General features: G+C 44.1%; 1 protein-coding gene across 1 annotated transcript in view; it reads left to right on the top strand.

The window, feature by feature from the left end:
- The window catches only part of LOC138353830 (Ig-like and fibronectin type-III domain-containing protein 2), a 113655-nt gene that overhangs the window by 64231 nt on the left and 22794 nt on the right, over positions 1-26630 (top strand). The window contains exons 3-4 of the mRNA XM_069307246.1: positions 5043-5252; positions 12350-12382. Of these exons, the coding sequence (XP_069163347.1) occupies positions 5043-5252; positions 12350-12382 (243 nt within the window). The remainder of the gene's footprint in view (positions 1-5042; positions 5253-12349; positions 12383-26630) is intronic.

The following is a 26630-nucleotide window of genomic DNA, read 5'->3' as shown; positions in this document are numbered from 1 at the left end:
GAGCTCAACCCCCGTAAACACAATTAGGTGAGTTCACACACACACACACACACACACACACACACACACACACACACACACACACACACACACACACACACACACACACACACACACACACATGAGGCAGGCAGGAGTAAGCGGAAAGGCCCTAGTATGGGTGAAGAACTACCTAACAGGAAGGAGCCAGAGGGTAATGGTAAGGGGCGAAAAGTCGGACTGGCGAACAGTAACAAGTGGAGTACCTCAAGGATCGGTGCTGGGACCAATCCTCTTTCTAATTTACGTAAATGATATGTTTACAGGAGTGGAATCATACATGTCAATGTTTGCAGATGACGCAAAATTAATGAGAAGAGTTGTGACAGACGAGGATTGTAGGATCCTCCAAGAGGACTTAAACAGGCTGCAGAGATGGTCAGGGAAATGGCTACTGGAGTTTAACACCAGTAAATGTAAAGTTATGGAAATGGGATCAGGTGACAGGAGACCAAAGGGACAGTACACAATGAAGGGGAACAGCCTACCTGTAACGATTCGAGAAAGAGACCTGGGAGTGGATGTGACACCTAATCTAACTCCTGAGGCACATATAAATAGGATAACGACAGCAGCGTACTCTACACTGGCGAAAATTAGAACTTCATTCAGAAACCTAAATGAGGAAGCTTTTAGGGCACTTTACACTGCCTACGTGAGACCCGTCTTAGAGTATGCCGCGCCATCATGGAGCCCCCACCTGAAGAAACACATAAAGAAACTGGAGAAGGTTCAGAGGTTTGCGACGAGGCTTGTCCCAGAGTTACGAGGGATGGGATATGAAGAGCGGCTGAAGGAACTGAACCTAACGACACTAGAGAAAAGAAGGGAGAGAGGAGATATGATAGGGACATATAAAATACTCAGGGGAATTGATAAAGTGGAAATAGATGAAATGTTCACACGTAATAATAACAGAACGAGGGGACATGGGTGGAAACTGGAAACTCAGATGAGTCACAGAGATGTTAGGAAGTTTTCTTTTAGCGTGAGAGTAGTAGAAAAATGGAATGCACTTGGGGAACAGGTTGTGGAAGCAAATACTATTCATACTTTTAAAACTAGGTATGATAGGGAAATGGGACAGGAGTCATTGCTGTAAACAACCGATAGCTAGAAAGGCGGGATCCAAGAGTCAATGCTCGATCCTGCAAGCACATATAGGTGAGTACACACACACACACACACACACACACACACACACACACTAATGACCACCAGTTTTCAGTGGAACAACTGGTAAACAGCTCACCATGCTCATTACACAGCCTGCTGTAATCTCCCCTCTCACCCAGAACACAACCTTTTCACCACCTGCAGCCGGTGCACGGCTCTCTGCAACACCAGGGCCTCACTGCACGAGTCAATACGGGTAAACGAACACATTTTCCTCCCATTAAGATGGATTTGCAACATTGCAGAATGAATAGGTGTCATTGTGTGTGCAGGTGGTGAGCAAGACGGGTGGGTTGCCACCTCAGTCCCCACCACCCTGGTTGTCCTCCACCCATTTTCCCAACCCAATTCTGGCTACTCAGTCAGACCTTAATAACCAATCTCTCTTCCCTCACACAACACCGCTACACCTTGCCAATACAAAGACTTCACCTTTTCCTGGCAACCACAACGACTCCTCCCCTACACCTCACCCTATGGCTGGCCCCTACACCTCACCCTCTGGCTGGCCCCTACACCCTCCCCTCTGGCTGGCCCCTACACCTCACCCTCTGAGTGTGGTGTGAGAGTGACAGGTTTCTGTTAACAGTAGCAGTGATTGTGAGGGTTGCAGGCTCCCGTTAACAGTAAAGGAGATGAACACCTCAACAATGCTCAGATTCCTTTCACAATGGTTAAAAGTATAAACCCAAACAAGTATGCAAATTATTGTAAAGTTACAGCAATTAACCAGGAGAATATTGAGCCCAGCCATGACGCCCGTGGCTGCAAGAGTTGATGTTGATAGACAATGATGATTGATAGTTGATAATTCATTAATACTGAGTCATAGATGGCCAGGAGATGAGTCACACATAAATTAAAAAAATGAGCTCTTTCGTTATTAATATAATGAGAGCTGAGCCTATTCCCTAAACACTTTTGTGAGCAAAATCCGTGCAGAGGAAATAATTAAAGGCTTGGGAATCTAAATATTAATTGAAATGTAAATTGAGATTATCATAATTTAGTAATTTGATAGAATGGCTGCACGCAAAAGAGTTTTATTGTTGTACTGTAAATAGCTTAATTGTTGAGGAAACTGGAAAAGCAGGATGGACTGAAATGTCCTTTTCTACGTTTACTTCAGTGTGTTTGGGATACTAATTTACAGCCAGGCTGTTGTGGCCTGCATCATGCATCTTGATCGTCACTAGACTGAACCCCACACTCCCACAACTGACACATATAAGAACCGTGTAATACTTCAGTATCACACGCTCCAGTAGTGTATAATGAGACATATCTCAGTAAATATGTCTATGTAGATATGTAGATATATAAATAAAGATATATTAAAATCAGAAATAGATCCCATTATCAGAAATCTCACAGAAATCCCATTATCGTGATAGATCAATGAGAAAATCCACGGGTGCCGTGATGAGGGTTCGAATCTCTGCGCTGGGGGGTCCCAGATGCACGCTATAGACGACTACACCACGACATAGTCAAAAGAGTCGTAACCTGGGGTACTAGAGCGTGCGCCTGGGAACCACCCTGCGCGTAGGTTCGAACCTATGGCACCTGTGGGTTTTCTCATTGATCTATCACGATAATGGGATTTCTGTGTGTAATATCTTATGTATGTTTATGTTTATTGTTGATTGTTTACTGAATTTCACTTTTTTAATATTTAAATCGTAAGAAAAGTCAATAACTTGATGTATTATAGTTATATATGATACATTATACACTACATAATATTATGCATTATTGCAAACAATTTCAGTGATCATTATAATACCGAAGAAAGAAAGATAAAACGTTGCAAGCAATAATTGTTGTATTTATGATGGCATTAATATGTCTGTCCTTAAATTTGAATATCTGCCTGAGGTTGGGAGCCAGACGCTCGGGGCTAGTCGCACGAAACTTTGCATGATGACTGGTGGCTGTATGTACAGTCTTACTGGCAGTCAATGGGGGTTGGACACCCCCCATGGACACCCCCATTCAGATTCAGCTACTCGGAACAAATTCTAAGTAGCACGGGCTATGGTGATCCCGTAGTGGACTTACCTGACACAGGAGCGGGGCCTGTGAACCTTCCGGGAGATGGAGAGAATGTGTGTGGGTATAGACTTAGTAGGTGACGTGGGAGAGACCCGGGTACTGCCGGGTATCCCATACAGCTCATTACAAAGGCCTGGAGGTATAGCAATGAGTTTATATTCATCTTGTGTTTCCGGGCTCACCATAGACCGTGCTACATGGACACCTCGTTCTGAGTAGCTAAATCTGAAACAAGAACAACAATTATCTTCGCTTAGCGAGGCGGCTCATTCTGCAGCTTTGTTTAAGTGAAGTCAAGAAGTAGCATTGCACCCATTACAGCGGCCGCCCTCGTAAACAATGACCCCAATGGTCGTTAATCTGGCGCCCTGGCCCCATAAACACCGGTCAAATGATCGTTTATGAATGAGAAACACCTTACGTATGTCTCACAACTGATTATGTTCGAATTTTTCCTGAGCAGTGTTTCACTCTTTTGCGTGTTCGAATGTGTTCGAACGGCTCGTCTCTAAAGGCTTCACCCACGTACTGTAGATGCAACTATGCTAATTACCAACACAATTAAAAAAAAACTTAACCTAGGTCTAAGTATCAACAAAATTAAGATATGCACTAATACATTAAGATAGTTCATAGATAGTTTATTTGCGACTCACAAATATCCGTTTTCTATGCAACAGCTATAGCTAGGTTAGGTGGGTGGCTTGGGGGTTGGTGTGTTAGGTTAGGACGTCGTATTTTGTACGCTGTGGCACGTCCAGCAGCCTTGACTTTCATCTCTTGACTCACTGGACAGCAACTCATCCGAGGCCGGGAAGAAATTTGGTGCGGCTTTATTTTCCCGTTGTTATCAGGCCAATTTTCTCTGTATGTCAGAGTGGTGTTGATACATCGCTCTATTACTAACGAAACGATGCAAAAAAACAGGAGAGAAAATTTTGCGTGCATTATGAACAATTTTCTGGTCCGCTTAGTGTAAAACGGACGCTAGAATATTTTTGGACGAGGTAGGTGATGTGGGGGATGATTGTGTGTGTGTGTGTGTGTGTGTGTGTGTGTGTGTGTGTGTGTGTGTGTGTGTGTGTGTGTGTGTGTGTGTGTGTGTGTGTGTGTGTGGGTGTGTGTGTGGGTGTGTATGTGTGTGTGTGTGTGTGTGTGTGTGTGTGTGTGTGTGTGTGTGTGTGGGTGTGTGTGTGTGTGTGTGGGTGTGTGTGTGTGGGTGTGTATGTGTGTGTGTGTGTGTGTGTGTGTGTGTGTGTGTGTGTGTGTGTGTGTGTGTGTGGGTGTGTGTGTGTGTGTGTGTGTGTGTGTGTGTGTGTGTGTGTGTGTGTGTGTGTGTGTGTGTGCGTGTGTGTGCGTGCGCGCGGGAGCCGAGCAAGGTTCCAGAAGTCACGCTCCAGCCCCTGTCCTTGGCAGTAATATCTCGCCTCGATATCACTACGGAATCCTACAAAGGCATTAGAAGCAACAGAAATTACATATGTTGCATTAACAAATGTTACAAAGGCATTTGGTCAATGTAAATGGAAACTAAGCGATCACCGTCATTTATTAAGGGAAAATCAGGGATTAACACATCATTTAGGAAGACTGATTAGCACGTTTCTGATTGGAAGATTTCTAGGAATGAATAAAGGAACAAATCGAGCTTCAGAGTGATTGGAGTTCGAACCCCCTCGAGGTAGTGTGCAATTCTTCCCTTTATCACCCGTGTTCCTGTCACTGTGTGTGTGGTGTTATCTTGAAAGAGTAACAAGGTGTTCTCTCTACAGGTTCGGATCCCGCCCCATTCATCCGCAACACGGCCAACGCCCCGCGAGCATTTCGAGAGGGAGAAGACATCTTACTGACGTGTGTGGTTGCTGACCTAGGCAACCACACTGTGTGGTGGAGCAAACACGAGGACGGCAGGAAGACCATCCTCACCGTCGCTGAGCGAAGCATCACCAACGATAACAGAGTGTCTATCCTCCATGACAGAGGTAGGTGTCTGGTGGTGGTGGTGGTGGTGCTGAGTAAGTGGGGTGGTCAGTGGGGGGGCGTGGGGAGTGGGGCGTCAGTAGGGGGGCGTGGGGAGTGGCGCGTCAGTGGGGGGGACGTGGGGAGTGGGGCGTCAGTAGGGCGTCAGTGGGGGGACGTGGGGAGTAGGGCGTCAGTAGGGGGGACCTGGGAAGTAGGGCGTCAGTAGGGGGACGTGGGTGCAGGTGGGACCAATGAATGATTCAGCTGCCATGCTTGTATTTTACACCTTTACCCTCTAAAGCACATGTTCATAGCGAAATCATCTTCTAACATGTGTGTAGAGTGTGAGGCTCAGGTGTTTATCAGTTGTTAACTTTGTCGTTCGAATTCACTGTCAAAACTAGCCATAATTTTTGTGTGGATGGAGGTGGCTTTTAGAACTTATTCCATCAGTGCATTCTAGTTCTTGGCTACTCGTACAGGGCGCTTGTGTTTCTTCACATGTTTTCGACTCATTTCATCTTTCGCTTTTATCATGCTTTCTCTTAATTTAATCTTCCTTGTTCGGGTATACTTCGCCTATTCCCACCGATATTTTATATGTTGCAATCATATCCCCTCTGTTACTTCTCTGATGGTGTCAGCGTTAGTTCCCTTAACCTGTTCTCGTAGCTAAACGCTTCTAGTGCCGGCACTGTTGTTGCAAACCTCTGCACTTGTTTCAGTTTTGTGCTTCTCAGGGTACGGGTTCCAGGTCAGTACTGCATACACCAGTATGGGTCTACTGTGGCATGTGTACAACTGTACACTACCTTGAAAGGGTCCTAATTTAGATTTTAAATGACGTAATGTTTGGTGTTTAGGTGGTTGTGGTGGTAGTGGTTGTTCTGATGGTGGTAGTGGTGATGGTGGTTGTTCTGATGGTGGTAGTGGTGGTGGTGGTTGTTCTGATGGTGGTAGTGGTGGTGGTGGTTGTTCTGATGGTGGTAGTGGTGATGGTGGTTGTTCTGATGGTGGTAGTGGTGATGATTGTTGTAGTGGTGATGGTGATTGTTTTGGTGGTGGTGTTGATGGTGGTGGTGATTGTTCTGATGGTGGTAATGGTGATTGTTGTGTTGGTGGTAGTGGTGATAACGATGAGTAGCCACAGATGAAGAGAGAAAACAACGCCAGGAGGACTCATCAGGCTCACCACAAGCAGTGAAAGCAGACATGATAGCACCATGGCTGCTGAAGGAGCCTGCAGAAGCGCTTGTGCTAACTGCACTGCTAACTCAGTGCTCAAACAAACCACTCCAGAAAACATCTACATCTTCAAGGTCACACACGACAAATAATTCGAACATCAGTAAAGTTAAGAAAACAAAAATAATCTCATTATGTACAATACGGCTGTAAGACATGTCATTAATCAATAGTGTTATGTAGTAATGGTGGTGGCGTTGGAGATGGTGGTGGTGGGGGTGGGGGTGGTGGTGCTGGAGATGGTGGTGGTGGTGGTGGTGGTGCTGGAGATGGTGGTGGTGGTGGTGGTGGTGGTGCTGGAGATGGTGGTGGTGGTGGTGCTGGAGATGGTGGTGGTGGTGGTGGTGGTGGTGGTGCTGGAGATGGTGGTGGTGGTGGTGGTGGTGGTGGTGGTGGTGGTGCTGGAGATGGTGGTGGTGGTGGTGGTGGTTCCGGTGGTTCAGACAAGTAGCGGGTATTGGAAAATTTTATTTTTTGTTTTCCAGTTATTGAGCTTCTAAGACAAGCCTTTCAAACATGCGGCTGGTTAACTAAGAGCTGCGATATGAGAACGGACTAAGAGCTGGGATATGAGAACAAAGAGAGTGAAAATATCTTGAGTAAGAATTAAGTCAGAGACCTGGAACTGATTTGGTCACAAAGGTGCTTGGGAAAGAATTCTGTGCTCGATTCAGAAAAGGTTTGTTGCGAACTTATTAATGATTTAGCTCTAGTTCACCTGCGTGTTGACAGAGGTCACTAGTACTTCTCATCTGACCAATCAGAGAGAAGGAACCTCTCTTCCCTTGACCAATCACATACGTTTGGCCGTATCCCAGGGATGCATAAGTAGTTCTCTGTAAGCCAGGCACCGGCGCGGCCTAGGTATTCTTCATCTTCATATCTCTTTGCTCCCATTTAAGATATTTGTCTTGAAATGTGGTCATAAGGACCTTTATACAACTGTCTTTCTGATGGCACAATAAACCTTAAGTTTTATTAGTGAGTCTCTGTTAATTACACAATCATCAGAGAGAGTGTAGGGTTGGACGCGCCAGGAACAGACACGCGTGGGGGGGGGGGACATTTAGAAATATACATATGCATTCGCTGAACTTTAGACCTTTCATGATAAGAGTTTATAATTAATTTGTATTTCCGTCTGTCATTAAACAGATAAAACATTAATATTTTTACCGTATTAATGACAAATAACTTCAATTCATTATATTAAAAATCCAATGATTTCGGATAAAGATCATCTTCACGAGATATTTATAACCAGAATCGGCATAAAGTAAATGAGTAATTCAGGCTTCCCAATATTCATAATACTTTCAAGGTATATATATAAGGCCCCATGTTAACTGCAGGATCTAAGAAGCATTCTCAGTGACTGAAGTCTTAAACAACATATAATTCAAGTATAAGTGTTTTAACATTAATTACTTCCATTTGTTTCCTCATATTAACAAATTCATTATTAATATTAGGTAATATTTCAATTACAACAAAAATAAATACGGTAGACATTAACGTACCATAAATTATTCAATGTCTTATGCCACTTTAAAATCTGTTCTTTAATAAATTATTAGCTTATGTGAGGTTAGTTAAGGATTTTATCTGTAACATTTAGTGTTGTGTATTTTTATGTATTTCATCTGCGTAAAAGATTTCAAAGTATACACATTATTGTAATGTGGCAAACATACTAAACATACTGAGAGTTAAGATACATTTTTGTCCTAAGGAAAATTCATAAGGTTATTCTTCAATATTTAAATTGCTATGAATCAATCTAATATGTAAGCCTTGAGTTTAATTATTTAAATATTAAACTTTTTGGTAGAACTACATTTAGTAGTAAATAAAAATTTTATGGAAAAAGACATATTGATTACAGAAATTATTGGCTTCTCTTTGTTTAAACGATTTATAGTTAATATTTAATAAATAATTAACTATATAATATCTTGATTTTATATTATTTTTTTTATCTTTCTATAAAATAAATATTAAATAAGAGCTACAGACACACTGAACTTTATTCATTTAACATGACGGATTATCAATACAGCGCCAGGGTTGTGTTGTTGAGAAAACCTGACTTATAGCCGGTTTATGTAAAGCCAAAAGTGCCCCAGAGATCACTTGGTCTTTCTTCCTAAGAACACCCTCCGGACAAGTGACCTCTGGAGCGCTCTTAGCTTGACGTAAACCTTGCATAAGTCAAGCATTCTCCACTACACAACCTGGAGCTATAGAGATGATGCTTTTGTCGGGTCCCTCGTGTAATCTGTATATGCTCTGTATGTCTGTAACTCGTGTTAAATTTATAGTTTTATGAAGAGACAAATAATATTATACCAGATTATTATATTCTTAATGGGCAAATATTATCTGCTAATCACTCAAGCTAAGAAAAAAAAACATGATTGTTTTGAATATGTTTTCCATAAGCTTTTTGTTAAGCACTAAATGCAATTAAAACACTTGTTCTTAATTTTTTTAGAAATTATAGGCATATATATTAGATTAATGTTAAAATAAATGTTTGGCGACTAAACTAATGAATTTTAATTGTGACAAAAATCTAGGCTAATCCAGATGAAATGCATAAAAATATAAAATATTAAATAATAAAGACAAAATCCTTTCTTAACCTCATTTAGGCAAATATATATATATATATATATATATATATATATATATATATATATATATATATATATATATATATATATATATATATATATATATATATATATATTAATGTGGTAAAATACTTTAAATAAAGTGAATTACTGTCTTATTTGATTTAATAAAAACATTGTACCACTTAACGTCAATTACTGAACTTAAATACAGAATACAATACTGTATTATGAACATGAAGAAATCAATTATGTTAAATACTGATATTTGAAAATGTTAATAACTCCTTCATTTAACAACAATGTGTGATGCTTGACCATATTATTAATAATGGGAAACCTGAAATACTAATTCGACAATGATGATAATTCTGGTAGGTAGGCCTACACTTTCATCGTTAATTTTGTTTTTTTCTATTTCAGTGATTGTAAAGCTTTACTCATAACCATTCAATTGATGATATTTTTAATATAGTTTATGTTCTGTATTGTTAGAGTTTCATGTAGAGAATGATGGTCATATAATTGAAATATTCTTACCTGAATACTGAAGACTATGAGGAGTCATTGGGGGCAGGGGCTAATCACCAACTCCGTTCTCACGAATGTTCCCAACGTCAATAAACTATCGTACTAAAGTGACCTAACTTAACTTACCAAGTGACCCACAAACAGAAAACGGGACGGTGTGTTAATTTCGTATATACGTTATTTCGTATACGGGTAAAGTATACGTCAAAACGCGACGTTCTATTACACCGGGAGCTAATCCTGGTTAGTGCACCAAGGTCCTGTACAAGAAACAGATTCAAAATAACACCTCGTTTTCTGTTGTCACTCATACGGAGGTTGAGAGTGAGGCTCATTATGGGGCGACTAAAGTAACTCAAAAGTTACTTTTGAGATCATCACTCTTAAGTGTCCCCCTAGGGAACTAGGATCAACAGGCTCCTCGGGTGATCCCACCGGCATCACAGTGCTAATTAAGATGAGTTATAGGATGTGTAAGAATACGCGATGAATACCAGTTAATTCATCATTAAAGTACACCTTTCAAACTTTTTTCATGAATATTTTTGCATTTATGTGCTTCATCGAGTGTTGCCTGACCCCCCTGGCATGTCTTGTCTGCTTCTGCTTTAACACGTCACTTTTATGTCTGTGGAGCATGAATAGTAGTCTTACGTGACCCTTTGTAATCACCATATTAACTACCTTAATGTTGTCCTGTAATTATATTCTTCGTTTTCTGTATAATTTGAGTTACGTGTATGTCCATTTGAATGTATTTTTTTTTTTTATAAAGTAAACGGTCCATTTTTGGGTGTTAGTGTGAGGTATACAATAGTATACTAGTGGTTAGTATGATGTGTATGCTAGAATACCATGGGTTCGTGTGACGCATATACCAGCATACTAATGGGTAGTATGACGTCTCCATCAGTGACGTAGAGGTCAGTATGACGTCTCCACCAGTGACGTAGAGGTCAGTATGACGTCTCCATCAGTGACGTAGAGGTCAGTATGACGTCTCCATCAGTGACGTAGAGGTCAGTATGACGTCTCCATCAGTGACGTAGAGGTCAGTATGACGTCTCCATCAGTGACGTAGTAGTCAGTATGACGTCTCCACCAGTAACGTAGAGGTCAGTATGACGTCTCCATCAGTGACGTAGAGGTCAGTATGACGTCTCCACCAGTGACGTAGAGGTCAGTATGACGTCTCCATCAGTGACGTAGAGGTCAGTATGACGTCTCCACCAGTGACGTAGAGGTCAGTATGACGTCTCCACCAGTGACGTAGAGGTCAGTATGACGTCTCCATCAGTGACGTAGAGGTCAGTATGACGTCTCCATCAGTGACGTAGAGGTCAGTATGACGTCTCCACCAGTGACGTAGAGGTCAGTATGACGTCTCCATCAGTGACGTAGAGGTCAGTATGACGTCTCCACCAGTGACGTAGAGGTCAGTATGACGTCTCCACCAGTGACGTAGAGGTCAGTATGACGTCTCCATCAGTGACGTAGAGGTCAGTATGACGTCTCCATCAGTGACGTAGAGGTCAGTATGACGTCTCCATCAGTGACGTAGAGGTCAGTATGACGTCTCCATCAGTGACGTAGAGGTCAGTATGACGTCTCCACCAGTGACGTAGAGGTCAGTATGACGTCTCCATCAGTGACGTAGAGGTTAGTATGACATCTCCATCAGTGACGTAGAGGTCAGTATGACGTCTCCATCAGTGACGTAGAGGTCAGTATGACGTCTCCACCAGTGACGTAGAGGTCAGTATGACGTTTCCATCAGTGACGTAGAGGTCAGTATGACGTTTCCACCAGTGACGTAGTAATCAGTATGACGTCTTCAGGGAAGAAGTTATCACAGCACGTTATCTTCCCTTGCTAACACTTCATTATATACTTATCATACTATGACCTAAACTGCTATGTATGTGTATATGTGTATGCATACAGGTGTATGGATTGAACAAGAATGATATTTTGTGTACATGGCTGAAGTAGTGTGTATGTTTAGATTACACTTTTATGGACCAGGTTCGAATCCTTACCGGTGAGGGGGAAGAGTGGGGGGGGGGTATAGTGAATACCGTCATGTACTCACCTAGTTGTACTTGCAGGGTTTGAGCTTTAGCTCTTTGGCCCAGCCTCTCAACTCATGTATGACTGTAAGTGTGCATGTATACATGTAATATATTTATGTATACATGTCTGTATGTCTCCAGTGTGACCATTGACACCCACAAGACTGGCGTGGAGATGACAGGTGACTGGATACACACTGATTTATGACTTGAGACAAAACAAGACCCGAACTGTTTGAAATTAAATATGATTTTCCTAGTGTGTGTGTGTGTGTGTGTGTGTGTGTGTGTGTGTGTGTGTGTGTGTGTGTGCGTGTGTGTGTGTGTGTGTGTGTGTGTGTGTGTGTGTGTGTGTGTGTGTGTGTGTGTGTGTGTGTGTGTGTGTGTGTGTGTGTGTGTGTGTGTGTGTACAGGTTTAATGTTTAATATATCTTTTTTTACCTTTTTCAAGTTCATATTTTTTTCCCCCACTCATTGTTTAACTCTTCTGTTATGTGTTAAGTTCAAAGTTGCTTCTGTAATTCTGTTTAAATTCTCTTGACAATTTCTTGCATGAGTATATATGAAAAATTGCACGTAGGCTACTTTGTCCGTAGTCTACCCTGCTTGATCCCCTATTCCGTTTTCTTTCAGCTCCCTCTTACAACACCAGCATCATCAGATCAGGCAAGTCTCCCCTTCCATATTCTTGGACAACGTTTTCTTCTTTACGACCTTAAAGTCTATTTTTTGTTCTTCAGCGTCAGAACCTGTTAGGCTCAGAACGTATTCATGACGTCATTTTATTCTTGTTACTTTGATAAAACGTTTTAAGGATGTAATAACGTTTAAAAAACGTTTCGGGGACGTTATGTGATGGGAATGTTGAGGTTGTGTTTAAAGCTGGCTTTACGCGTAAAGTCTTGTACTTTATATATGGTAGGTATTAATGGGTACACTAATGGTTTACTATGTCTACAGTATACTTGCTGGTTGGTCAGTAAACTGTTGTGGTGGCCTTAATGTCCCTGTAGAGGTTGATATAGGCCTTAAGTCCGACACCAAACCAACGTTAAACAGGGAAGTAATATTGTTATATTAATGGTGAGATGTTGTTGTGTTAGCAAATGTTATTAACGTTTGGTTTTCCTTTGAATGGGGCAGTAAGGTAGTTAGGGTAATTAAGGTCAAGGTCAACCACTGACCTTCCCCCATGCAGCCTGCACCAGTTGACTAACTGCTGGCTTCCAGTAGTGAATGGAGACTGCCAAAAAGGTCTCCATTCACTCTCCTGCTGTAGGAATCGAACCTGGGATCTTTTGGCTGTGAACAGACAGTCCGGCTCATGTGCAAAAGGAACATAAGAACATAAGAACATAAGAACAAAGGTAACTGCAGAAGGCCTATTGGCCCATTCGAGGCAGCTCCTATTCTATAACCACCCAATCCCACTCATATACTTGTCCAACCCGCGCTTGAAACAATCGAGGGACCCCACCTCCACCACGTTACGCGGCAATTGGTTCCACAAATCAACAACCCTGTTACTGAACCAGTATTTACCCAAGTCTTTCCTAAATCTAAACTTATCCAATTTATACCCATTGTTTCGTGTTCTGTCTTGTGTTGATATTTTTAATACCCTATTAATACCCCCCCTGTTATGTCCATACATCCACTTGTAAACCTCTATCATGTCACCCCTAACTCTTCGCCTTTCCAGTGAATGCAGCTTAAGCTTTGTTAATCTTTCTTCATATGAAAGATTTCTAATTTGGGGAATTAACTTAGTCATCCTACGTTGGACACGTTCAAGTGAATTTATATCCATTCTATAATACGGCGACCAAAACTGAACTGCATAATGTAAATGGGGCCTAACCAGAGCAAGATATAGCTTAAGAACCACACCAGGTGTCTTGTTACTAACGCTTCGATTAATAAATCCCAGTGTCATATTCGCCTTATTACGAACATTCATACATTGATCCTTATGTTTTAAATTCTTACTAATCATAACTCCCAGATCCCTTTCGCAATCCGATTTCGCAATCTCAACACCATCTAGCTCGTATCTTGTAACTCTATCATCATTACCTAACCTCAGAACTTTACATTTATCAGCATTAAACTGCATTTGCCAATCCTTTGACCATTTCAAAACCCTATCTAGATCAACTTGAAGTGATAGTGAGTCCTCCTCCAAATTAATTTCCCTACCGATTTTCGTATCATCGGCAAATTTGCAAATGTTGCTACTCAAACCTGAATCTAAATCATTTATATATATTATAAACAACAGAGGTCCTAGGACAGAGCTTTGAGGTACTCCACTAACAACATTATTCCACTCTGACTTAACCCCATTTATACTAACTCTCTGTTTCCTTTGGAATAGCCATGCCCTAATCCAAGCTAATATAGCACCCCTAATACCATGAGCTTCTATTTTTTTAATTAGTCTTTCATGTGGCACTGTATCAAAAGCTTTGCTAAAGTCAAGGTACACAACAACACAATCCTTACCACAATCAACTGCCTCAACTATGCTGGAATAAAAAGTTAGCAAATTTGTTAAACATTAGAAAGGAGAATTTTATCCGTACTAATCACGTGTTATTTTATTTTTTTTTCAACATAGAACAAATGTGGAGATCTATGGAATGGAAAACAAATAACGTTTGATGTTAAAATAAAAAGTAAAAAAATGTCTCATTATGGACAATGGATTTTGTAGGTAAAATAAGATTATTTAGATCATAAAGATGACATTGAGATTTACAATGAACTAATACATATTTTATAAATTCGATGAAAGCAAAAATTTTTTCCACATATATATTATTTAAATAAATGATTTAGCGAAGTCAAAGTAGAAATTACGAGTAAAGACGAATTTATTTCCTTTATAATGAGGTAAAAACTGTTTACCCTACTGCTAGGTAACTGGGTAAATATTTTGACAGTTAATGTATAGGTCATTATTGCCTGTGAAGACGACTCGTCAGACTAATCACTTGACACAGGATGGGTAATGATTGACGTGAGTGACGTGAGTAAATGAATGAAAAGGTTTAAGAAAAATGAATGTGTTATTATATCTATTTACTAAAAATAAAGCACAAAGCAATGGATGTAAATACCATATGTTGAGTTTGGGGTGGATATAAATAGGAGCTGCCTCGTATGGACCAATAGCAGCTGCCTCGTATGGACCAATAGCAGCTGCCTCGTATGGACCAATAGGAGCTGCCTCGTATGGACCAATAGGAGCTGCCTCGTATGGTCCAATAGGAGGTGCCTCGTATGGACCAATAGGAGCTGCCTCGTATGGACCAATAGGAGCTGCCTCGTATGGACCAATAGGAGCTGCCTCGTATGGACCAATAGGAGCTGCCTCGTATGGTCCAATAGGAGGTGCCTCGTATGGGCCAATAGGAGCTGCCTCGTATGGACCAATAGGAGCTGCCTCGTATGGACCAATAGGAGCTGCCTCGTATGGGCCAATAGGAGCTGCCTCGTATGGACCAATAGGAGCTGCCTCGTATGGACCAATAGCAGCTGCCTCGTATGGACCAATAGGAGCTGCCTCGTATGGACCAGTAGGAGCTGCATTTCCTTTATTATCATATTCTCAGGTGACTATAACACCTGACCTTCAACACCTGTTGACCTTCAACACCTGCTAAACACCTGCCACACGAGTAACCTTCAAGAAGTGTATTAACCTTGCTGGCTCCGGACGCAAGTTTTTGTTCCCAAGCGACCTGTTTAATGCCCTCTACCCGCTCCTGTACACCGTACCCCTGGTGTACACAGTACCCCTGGTGTACACCGTAGCCCTGGTGTACACCGTAGCCCTTGTGTACACAGTACCCCTGGTGTACACCGTACCCCTGGTGTACACAGTACCCCTGGTGTACACCGTACCCCTGGTGTAAACAGTACCCCTGGTGTAAACAGTACCCCTAGTGTACACCGTACCCCTGGTGTACACCGTACCCCAGGTGTACACAGTACCCCTGGTGTACATAGTACCCCTGGTGTACATAGTACTCCTGGTGTACGGTGGTGTACATTTTCGTACACCACAAATGTACACCCCAGCTGTACATTTTCGTTTATATGAAAGAAAATGCAGAATAGAACCAGTGAAGAGCAGAGGTGCCATAGGCACAATCAGAGAACACTGTATAAACATCAGAGGTCCGCGGTTGTTCAACGTCCTACCAGCGACTATAAGAAATATTGCCGGAACAACCGTGGTGGACATCTTCAAGAGAAAACTAGACTGTTTTCCTAAAAAAAAGTGCCGGACCAACCGGGCTGTGGTGGGTATGTGGGCCTGCGGGCCGCTCCAAGCAACAGCCTGGTGGACCAAACTCTCACAAGTCAAGCCTGGCCTCGGGCCGGGCTTGGGCAGTAGAAGAACTCCCAGAACCCCATCAACCAGGTATATGTGGGCCTGCGGGCCGCTCCAAGCAACAGCCTGGTGGACCAAACTCTCACAAGTCAAGCCTGGCCTCGGGCCGGGCTTGGGCAGTAGAAGAACTCCCAGAACCCCATCAACCAGGTATATGTGGGCCTGCGGGCCGCTCCCAGCAACAGCCTGGTGGACCAAACTCCCAGAACCCCATCAACCAGGTATATGTGGGCCTGCGGGCCGCTCCAAGCAACAGCCTGGTGGACCAAACTCCCAGAACCCCATCAACCAGGTATATGTGGGCCTGCGGGCCGCTCCAAGCAACAGCCTGGTGGACCAAACTCCCAGAACCCCATCAACCAGGTATATGTGGGCCTGCGGGCCGCTCCAAGCAACAGCCTGGTGGACCAAACTCCCAGAACCCCATCAACCAGGTATATGTGGGCCTGCGGGCCGCTCCAAGCAACAGCCTGGTGGACCAAACTCCCAGAACCCCATCAACCAGGTATATGTGGGCCTGCGGGCCGCTCCCAGCAACAGCCTGGTGGACCAAACTCCCAGAACCCCATCAACCAGGTATATGTGGGCCTGCGGGCCGCTCCCAGCAACAGCCTGGTGGACCAAACTCCCAGAACCCCATCAACCAGGTATATGTGGGCCTGCGGGCCGCTCCCAGCAACAGCCTGGTGGACCAAACTCCCAGAACCCCATCAACCAGGTATATGTGGGCCTGCGGGCCGCTCCCAGCAACAGCCTGGTGGACCAAACTCCCAGAACCCCATCAACCAGGTATATGTGGGCCTGCGGGCCGCTCCAAGCAACAGCCTGGTGGACCAAACTCCCAGAACCCCATCAACCAGGTATATGTGGGCCTGCGGGCCGCTCCCAGCAACAGCCTGGTGCACCAAACTCCCAGAACCCCATCAACCAGGTATATGTGGGCCTGCGGGCCGCTCCAAGCAACAGCCTGGTGGACCAAACTCCCAGAACCCCATCAACCAGGCATGTACACCCTATTCATCGTGTACACTGATGAAACATTCAAATCTTTCAATAGGAACATCAGCGGAATTAATAATAAAATTCAGACTTAAAGTTACACAAAAAATCTTTTTTTAGTTACAAATAAAAATCGAACGAATATAAAATCCCCGGAGATTCATATAGAATATAAAATCCCCGGAGATTCATATAGAATATAAAATCCCCGGAGATTCATATAGAATATAAAATCCCCGGAGATTCATATAGAATATAAAATCCCCGGAGATTCATATAGAATATAAAATCCCCGGAGATTCATATAGATCTTCCGCGTATATAATAAAACTTAACAAAAATGGGGACCAATTTTTTTGTTCTGTTTGGCACAAAGACAAAAGATAGTCACTGAGCGCACTTTTATGTTGACTTTCCTGAAGGGGGCGTGTTATTGAGCACCTGTTGGCAGGTGTTTCTGAGTTACAGGAGCCAGCGATGCCTTTAAGTATACACAGGGGTACTGTGTACACCAGGGGTACTATGTACACCAGGGGTACGGTGTACACCAGGGGTACTGTGTACACCAGGGGTACGGTGTACACCAGGGGTACTATGTACACCAGGGGTACGGTGTACACCAGGGGTACTGTGTACACCAGGGGTACTGTGTACACCAGGGGTACGGTGTACACCAGGGGTACGGTGTACACCAGGGGTACTGTGTACACCAGGGGTACTGTGTACACCAGGGGTACTATGTACACCAGGGGTACTATGTACACCAGGGGTACTGTGTACACCAGAGGTACTGTGTACACCAGGGGTACTGTGTACACCAGGGGTACTGTGTACACCAGGGGTACTGTGTACACCAGGGGTACGGTGTACACCAGGGGTACTGTGTACACCAGGGGTACGGTGTACACCAGGGGTACGGTGTACACCAGGGGTACTGTGTACACCAGGGGTACGGTGTACACCAGGGGTACTATGTACACCAGGGGTACGGTGTACACCAGGGGTACTGTGTACACCAGGGGTACTGTGTACACCAGGGGTACGGTGTACACCAGGGGTACGGTGTACACCAGGGGTACTGTGTACACCAGGGGTACTGTGTACACCAGGGGTACTATGTACACCAGGGGTACTATGTACACCAGGGGTACTGTGTACACCAGAGGTACTGTGTACACCAGGGGTACTGTGTACACCAGGGGTACTGTGTACACCAGGGGTGCTGTGTACACCAGGGGTACTGTGTACACCAGGGGTACTGTGTACACCAGGGGTACTGTGTACACCAGGGGTACTGTGTACACCAGGGGTACTGTGTACACCAGGGGTACTGTGTACACCAGGGGTACTGTGTACACCAGGGGTACTATGTACACCAGGGGTACGGTGTACACCAGGGGTACTGTGTACACCAGGGGTACTATGTACACCAGGGGTACTGTGTACACCAGGGGTACTGTGTACACCAGGGGTACTGTGTACACCAGGGGTACTGTGTACACCAGGGGTACTGTGTACACCAGGGGTACTGTGTACACCAGGGGTACTGTGTACACCAGGGGTACTGTGTACACCAGGGGTACTGTGTACACCAGGGGTACGGTGTACACCAGGGGTACTGTGTACACCAGGGGTACTGTGTACACCAGGGGTACTGTGTACACCAGGGCTACTGTGTACACCAGGGCTACTATGTGCACCAGGGGTACTATGTACACCAGGGCTACTATGTACACCAGGGCTACTGTGTACACCAGGGCTACTATGTGCACCAGGGGTACTATGTACACCAGGGGTACTGTGTACACCAGGGGTACTATGTACACCAGGGCTACTGTGTACACCAGGGCTACTATGTGCACCAGGGGTACTATGTACACCAGGGGTACTGTGTACACCAGGGGTACTATGTACACCAGGGGTACTGTGTACACCAGGGGTACTATGTACACCAGGGGTACTGTGTACACCAGGGGTAATACTGTGTTTATGCCGTATGCCAACAATAATAACAGACTATATCCTGCTAAGGAATCAGCCCAGCGAATAACTTTAACGATCAAGTATAAGTTCACATATTAAAATTAAATCATCTATTTTTTTTCGTTTGCAAACTCTATGGACTTTTACTCTCACATTTCACTAATTAGTTCAAACATTATATATAGATAATAAATAATGAGACTAGCTAATCAGAGCTAAATTTGCAATAATAATTGGTCACAAGAACTTTTATAAAGTTGTATTTCTGCTTAATATTTTATAACAAGAATACAACACTATATTTATACATGATTAAAATAAATCTTATTTCTGATATCTGATATCTTAAGCAGGCGATGAGTCACAATAACGGGGCTGAAGAATGTTGACCAGACCACACACTAGAAAGTGAAGGGACGACGACGTTTCGGTCCGTCCTGGACCATTCTCAAGTCGATTGTGAATGGTCCAGGACGGACCGAAACGTCGTCGTCCCCTCACCTTCAAGTGTGTGGTTTGGTCAACATTCTGATATCTTAATGTTATCTTTCGTAAGAGTATGAACATTATGGTGATGGTGATATAAACTAAACCACGTGTCAATAGCCAATTAGCACCACATTACAGTCTGCCAACTATCACAACATAACGGAACATACAACATACTTAACCAGTCATCAAGAGAGTGATGAGATACCATTATGGACCAATAAGTGAGGCGCTTCTTCATCACATTCCGTCCCTCCTCATCACCTTCACCTCATCCTCGAGTACTTATCATGCAGCAAAACACTTTTTGTAATCATGCCTACACTGCCTCTGAGAATGTTAACAAGAGTTAACGAAATGCAGATCTTAGCGCCGCGCACAAATAAAACTGCAGAAGTGAACTTTGGAGAGTTAATTTTTCAACTTCCTTCTCAAGTGAAGGTTGCCGAAGCTGCGATATCATACCAGCACTAAGGGAGAGTGGCAAGCATGGTCAGTGGTGCCAGCATTCTCTCTCTCACAGTTAGATTTTTCCAATATTTTCTCTGGAGATGGAATGGTTCCACCCGTCGATGCCTGTAAGACTGAAAGCACTTTACGGACTCTATTGGCACCTCGGCTTTCAAAAGCCCTCAAACAAGGCTGCTCTGTGAATGCTATTTGAAGATATCGCGAAAGAATCGTTCGCGTAAAGGCTTTAGACAACCAAAGAGGTGAAGAGTCAGCTGGCGTAGCGACGTATAAGACTGTGTGGGAGATGGCGCCCGGGACAGATCTCATCTCTGACACGGATGTGCAGCATCCCGGGCTTTTGTTGGCGTCTTCCAATCGTGGGACGTAAACTTTTGATGCGGCTTACAGGCGCCCCAGCGAGGCTTGATGCGGCTTACAGGCGCCCCAGCGAGGCTTGATGCGGCTTACAGGCGCCCCAGCGAGGCTTTTATTGTGGGGTCATCACATCTTGGAAGGAGGGCGGGGAGGGAGGTTATACTCTTCATTCCCCTCATATGCACGCACGTGAGCATACACACACACACACACGACATGATCACCACATACAAGATTCTCAGAGGAATTGATAGGGTAGATAAAGACAGGCTATTTACCACAAAGGGCACACGCACTAGGGGACACAGGTGGAAATTGAGTGCCCAAATGAGCCACAGAGATATTAGAAAGAACTTTTTCAGTGTCAGAGTAGTAGACAGGTTGAATGCATTAGGAAGTGATGTGGTGGAGGCTGACTCCATACACAGCTTCAAGTGTAGATATGATAGAGCCCAGTAGGCTCAGGAACCTGTACACCTGTTGATTGACAGTTGAGAGGCGGGACCAAAGAGCCAGAGCTCAACCCCCGCAAGCACAACACAGGCTGGTCACGCCTCAGGAAGGGACATGACCCGGGGCACCAGTTGACATGTCGCTGTATTAATCTGACATGAAAGTTACAAACAAATAATGTTGAATATTTACATATTTATTCCAAATTCTGAAATAAATTTAATGGACAAAACTGATTGGTTTTGAATTACATCATTTATATGGTAATGATTTTAAGTTTTAGACTTATTAATTAACTTCCACATGTCCTTCATTGACGGATATAAATTTAATTCAAGGTTAGAATTGTGAAAAAACCTGTTTTAACTCAGCTGAAAAAGTGGATTATACTAAGTATAATCCTTTAATCCTATATAAAAGTATATAGTGGATTATTATATGCCAGGAGGGATTATACACCATTTATGACCCTCAAGGTTAGGTTAGGGTAGGTTGGGTTAGGCTAGGTTAGCTTAGGTTTAGTTAGGATAAGTTTAGCTACGTTAGGTTAGAAATGGCTGATATTTTAAAAAGCAATGTTACCTAAATATTTACTAGAGATGAACCTTCAGAGGAAGTAAAACAACTAGCAACTTAATCACTACTGGGAAAAGTAATCAAGTAGATTACCCTAAGTTAAACTAGTCCCCAGGTACCCATGGGATATTTTCCAGGGTGTTAAAAGAATGTACTCTATCCCTGGTCAACATCCCGCAGCCGGTGGCTGAGCGGACAGAACACTGGACGCGTGATCCTGTGGTCCCGGGTTCGATCCCAGGCGCCGGCGAGAAACGATGGGCAGAGTTTCTTTCACCCTATGCCCCTGTTACCTAGCAGTAAAATAGGTACCTGGGAGTTAGTCAGCTGTCACGGGCTGCTTCCTGGGGGTGGAGGCCTGGTCGAGGACCGGGCCGCGGGGACACTAAAGCCCCGAAATCATCTCAAGAAAACTTGTGACCCATCGTTTGTGGAACGGAAAATTGCTTTGAGCCAATTACATGATCAAATGAAATTTAATCATGTTTGACAATTTTTCTCTAATTCTTTTCAAATATATTTGCAGCAGAAGACAGTCGTGAGCACGCGACGATATCACCATAACTTGATGTATCCACGAGACAATATTGCGGGATCGAACCTGCAGCCTTTTGAAGCAGTTTGATAGGATTGAACCTGCATATTAAAGATAAACTAAGGAAACAATTGACTTGTCTTAGAAAGGCACGAAGTAAGAGGGGTATGTGACTGACATGTAAACACAACAGAATGGAAAGAAGAACAGGGAATGTAGTTAGTCTTCCAGAAACACTAAATGAAAGCCGGGGAAAGTTGGGGGTGTTTGAGGCACTCCGGAACCCTTACCAAGTCTTAACTGAAGGAGGGAAGGAAGCCATTATATGCAAGGAGGGAGATGAGGGTGAAGTGATGTGTGGTGAGGCGTGAGGTGGTGTGAGGGGGGGTGGGGTGAGGGGGGTGGGGTGAGGGGGTGGGGTGAGGGGTTGGAGATAAGGGGGCGGGAGTATGAGGACGAAGGATTCCGGGCTCGCCATAGACCGTGCTACATGGACACTTCGTTCTCAGTAGCTAAATCTGAAACAACAACAACAATAATGAGAATGAAATGAAACTAAGTTAGCAGCAAATACGTCCACACCCGAACGCCCATACCTGAACGTCCACACCCGAACGCCCATACCTGAACGTCCACACCCGAACGCCCATACCTGAACGTCCACACCCGAACGCCCATACCTGAACGTCCACACCCGAACGCCCATACCTGAACGTCCACACCCGAACGCCCATACCTGAACGTCCACACCCGAACGCCCATACCTGAACGCCCACACCTGAACGCCCACACCCGAACGCCCACACCTGAACGCCCATACCTGAACGTCCACACCTGAACGCCCACACCTGAACGCCCACACCTGAACGCCCACACCTGAACGCCCACACCTGAACGTCCACACCTGAACGCCCACACCTGAACGTCCATACCTGAACGTCCACACCTGAACGTCCACACGTGAACGCCCACACCTGAACGTCCATACCTGAACGTCCACACCTGAACGTCCACACGTGAACGCCCATACATGAACGTCCATACCTGAACGTCCACACCTGAACGTCCACACGTGAACGCCCACACCTGAACGCCTACACCCGAACGCCCACACCTGAACGTCCATACCTGAACGTCCACACCTGAACGTCCACACGTGAACGCCCACACCTGAACGTCCATACCTGAACGTCCACACCTGAACGTCCACACCTGAACGCCCATACATGAACGTCCATACCTGAACGTCCACACCTGAACGTCCACACCTGAACGTCCACACCTGAACGCCCATACATGAACGCCCACACCTGAACATCCATACCTGAACGTCCACACGTGAACGCCCACACCTGTAAGCCTCACGCATACAGACACATCTGAACATACACCCACACCCGAAGGTTCTCACACATCCACTTTATAACACGTAATCCTCACGTGACAAGAAATCCTTGAACAAATCTGGGATTAAGCTTACTTAGGCCCGGAACAGGTTGGGCTATGTGCACTGCTAGTCTCGGTGTTGTATACCTTTCACCACTTACATAAACCTTTCATCATACGTCTATTAAAAGTGGTGTGCAGGTAGTCTTGCCAGGGGGAGGGGGGATAATTTAGGATGTTGTGCACGTTAATACAATATTTTCACGCTTGCTGGTGGTGGAAATATGGGTTCTACATGCGGGCATAAGACCAGGAAGGGTTCGAACCCCGGTGATGCTGTTTGGGTTTCAGGGTAAGTTAGGTTAGATAAAGTTAGGTTTGGGACACGTCTCTACATACAGGTTTGAACAATAAGATAATTAATGAGGCAATTTTACCCTAAACCCAAATGCCAAGATCTGAAAATAAAGTTGACATTACTTGTAATATTCTTAGGAATAACGGAGCTAATTTATTCTCACTACTTACTATTAATCAACAAGATTTTCCACCAATATTTATCACATATATATTATTAATTTTATCTGTAATATTAATTTCTAATATGAAGATTATTTATCATTTATCATTATATAAAGCCTAACTTTATTATCCTTAAAGCCACTTTTCAGTTACCTTACGATGGTTCCGAGGATCAACGTGCCCACGGCCCGGTTTCTGACCAGGCCTCCTGGTTGATGGTGTGATCAACCAGGCTGTTGTACGTGGTTGCTCGCAGCTTGACGTGTAAATCACAGCCAGGGGCCAGATTCAGGAAGCAGTTAAGCAAGCACTTACGAACCTGTACATCTTTTCTCAATCTTTGGCGGCTTTGTTTACAATTATTAAACAGTTAATGAGCTCCGAAGCATCAGGAGGCTGTTTATAACAATAACTACAGTTGATTGGCAAGTTTTCATGCTTGTAAACTGTTTAATAAATGTAACCAAAGCCGTCAAAGATTGAGGAAAGATGGACACGTTCGTAAGTGCTTGCGTAACTGCTTCGTGAATCTGGCCCCTGGTTGATTAGGTATTCTTTGATGGTGTTTATCAAGTTCTCTCTCTGTTGAACACTGAGAGTTCGGCCAGTTATGTCCCTTATGTGTAGTGGAAGCGTGTTGAACAGTCTCGGGCCTCTGATGTTGATAGTTCTCTCTTGAACACTGTGAGGGATCGGCCAGTTATGTCCCTTATGTGTAGTGGAAGCGTGTTGAACAGTCTCGGGCCTCTGATGTTGATAGTTCTCTCTTGAACACTGTGAGGGGTCGGCCAGTTATGTCCCTTATGTGTAGTGGAAGCGTGTTGAACAGTCTCGGGCCTCTGATGTTGATAGTTCTCTCTTGAACACTGTGAGGGGTCGGCCAGTTATGTCCCTTATGTGTAGTGGAAGCGTGTTGAACAGTCTCGGGCCTCTGATGTTGATAGTTCTCTCTTGAACACTGTGAGGGGTCGGCCAGTTATGTCCCTTATGTGTAGTGGAAGCGTGTTGAACAGTCTCGGGCCTCTGATGTTGATAATTCTCTCTTGAACACTGTGAGGGGTCGGCCAGTTATGTCTCTTATGTATAGTGGAAGCGTGTTGAACAGTCTCGGGCCTCTGATGTTGATAGTTCTCTCTTGAACACTGTGAGGGGTCGGCCAGTTATGTCGCTTATGTGTAGTGGAAGCGTGTTGAACAGTCTCGGGCCTCTGATGTTGATAGTTCTCTCTTGAACACTGTGAGGGGTCGGCCAGTTATGTCCCTTATGTGTAGTGGAAGCGTGTTGAACAGTCTCGGGCCTCTGATGTTGATAGTTCTCTCTTGAACACTGTGAGGGGTCGGCCAGTTATGTCCCTTATGTGTAGTGGAAGCGTGTTGAACAGTCTCGGGCCTCTGATGTTGATAGTTCTCTCTTGAACACTGTGAGGGGTCGGCCAGTTATGTCTCTTATGTATAGTGGAAGCGTGTTGAACAGTCTCGGGCCTCTGATGTTGATAGTTCTCTCTTGAACACTGTGAGGGGTCGGCCAGTTATGTCCCTTATGTGTAGTGGAAGCGTGTTGAACAGTCTCGGGCCTCTGATGTTGAAAGTTCTCTCTTGAACACTGTGAGGGGTCGGCCAGTTATGTCCCTTATGTGTAGTGGAAGCGTGTTGAACAGTCTCGGGCCTCTGATGTTGATAGTTCTCTCTTGAACACTGTGAGGGGTCGGCCAGTTATGTCTCTTATGTATAGTGGAAGCGTGTTGAACAGTCTCGGGCCTCTGATGTTGATAGTTCTCTCTCAGAGTACCTATTGCACCTCTGTTTTTCAATGGGTCTATTATGCACACGCTACACCAGTTAAATTCTCCTTACTCGTCATTGTAAAATTTATTTTGAAATTTGCAATTTAAAACTTAACATTTCAATCCTTTATTGTTGACTATGTTGATCAATCGTTGGAGGAGTTAGAAGCCAGTATAGCTAACTGTCTCATAGGCTGATTATCTATATGGCTGTGGACAAAAAAGAATAAAAACACGTTTAAATAGAAATGTGGAAGATATAATGCTGAACAGAACCTCACGTTGAAGATTGCTAGCATGCACTTCAGTGGCTTTCAAGTAACTGGACTAGTTGTACCTTAATATTTTATCCAAACTTTGCTTTCTTGGTAGAGAAGTTCCAGTAAAGTATTCTGAAAAGCATCTGGGCCATATTGTATCCTCAAAGGCCCATTGTAATGGGTTCTGGTGCTGTCAGAGTCCTGTAAGCCTGAACAAGTGTCAATATGAGTCCATTTGGTCATCTTGAAATCTGGTCGAAAGTAGAATGCAGGCGAGGAGTCCCAATAACGTGGCTGAAATATGTTGATCAGACCACACACTATAAAGTGAAGGGACGACGACGTATCGGTCCGTCCTGGACCATTCTCAAGTCGGTTGTCGACTTGAAAGTAGAGTTATTTAGTTGAAGGTAGAGTTATTTAAGCGTAATGTCTAAGCTTGGATGGATGTGAACTATGGGACCTACCTAACGATGACCTTAGTAAGGCTAATTGTAAGTGGAGGTAATGTTCAAGACGTATCTTGGGTGTCTTGTCCTCACAGTCACTGTGTCCTCCTCACTGGTCTCATGTCCTCATCCACACTTGAAGACATAATTAAACAACGAATGATATCATTTTCCCAGCACAGAATCATCCACCCAGCACAGAATCATCCACCCAGCACAGAATCATCCACCCAGCACAGAATCATCCAC

Source organism: Procambarus clarkii, chromosome 60 (genome assembly GCF_040958095.1).
Source record: "Procambarus clarkii isolate CNS0578487 chromosome 60, FALCON_Pclarkii_2.0, whole genome shotgun sequence".
NCBI lineage: Eukaryota > Metazoa > Arthropoda > Malacostraca > Decapoda > Cambaridae > Procambarus > Procambarus clarkii.
Note: the sequence above shows the minus strand (reverse complement) of the source record. Positions and strands in the feature narration are given on the sequence as shown.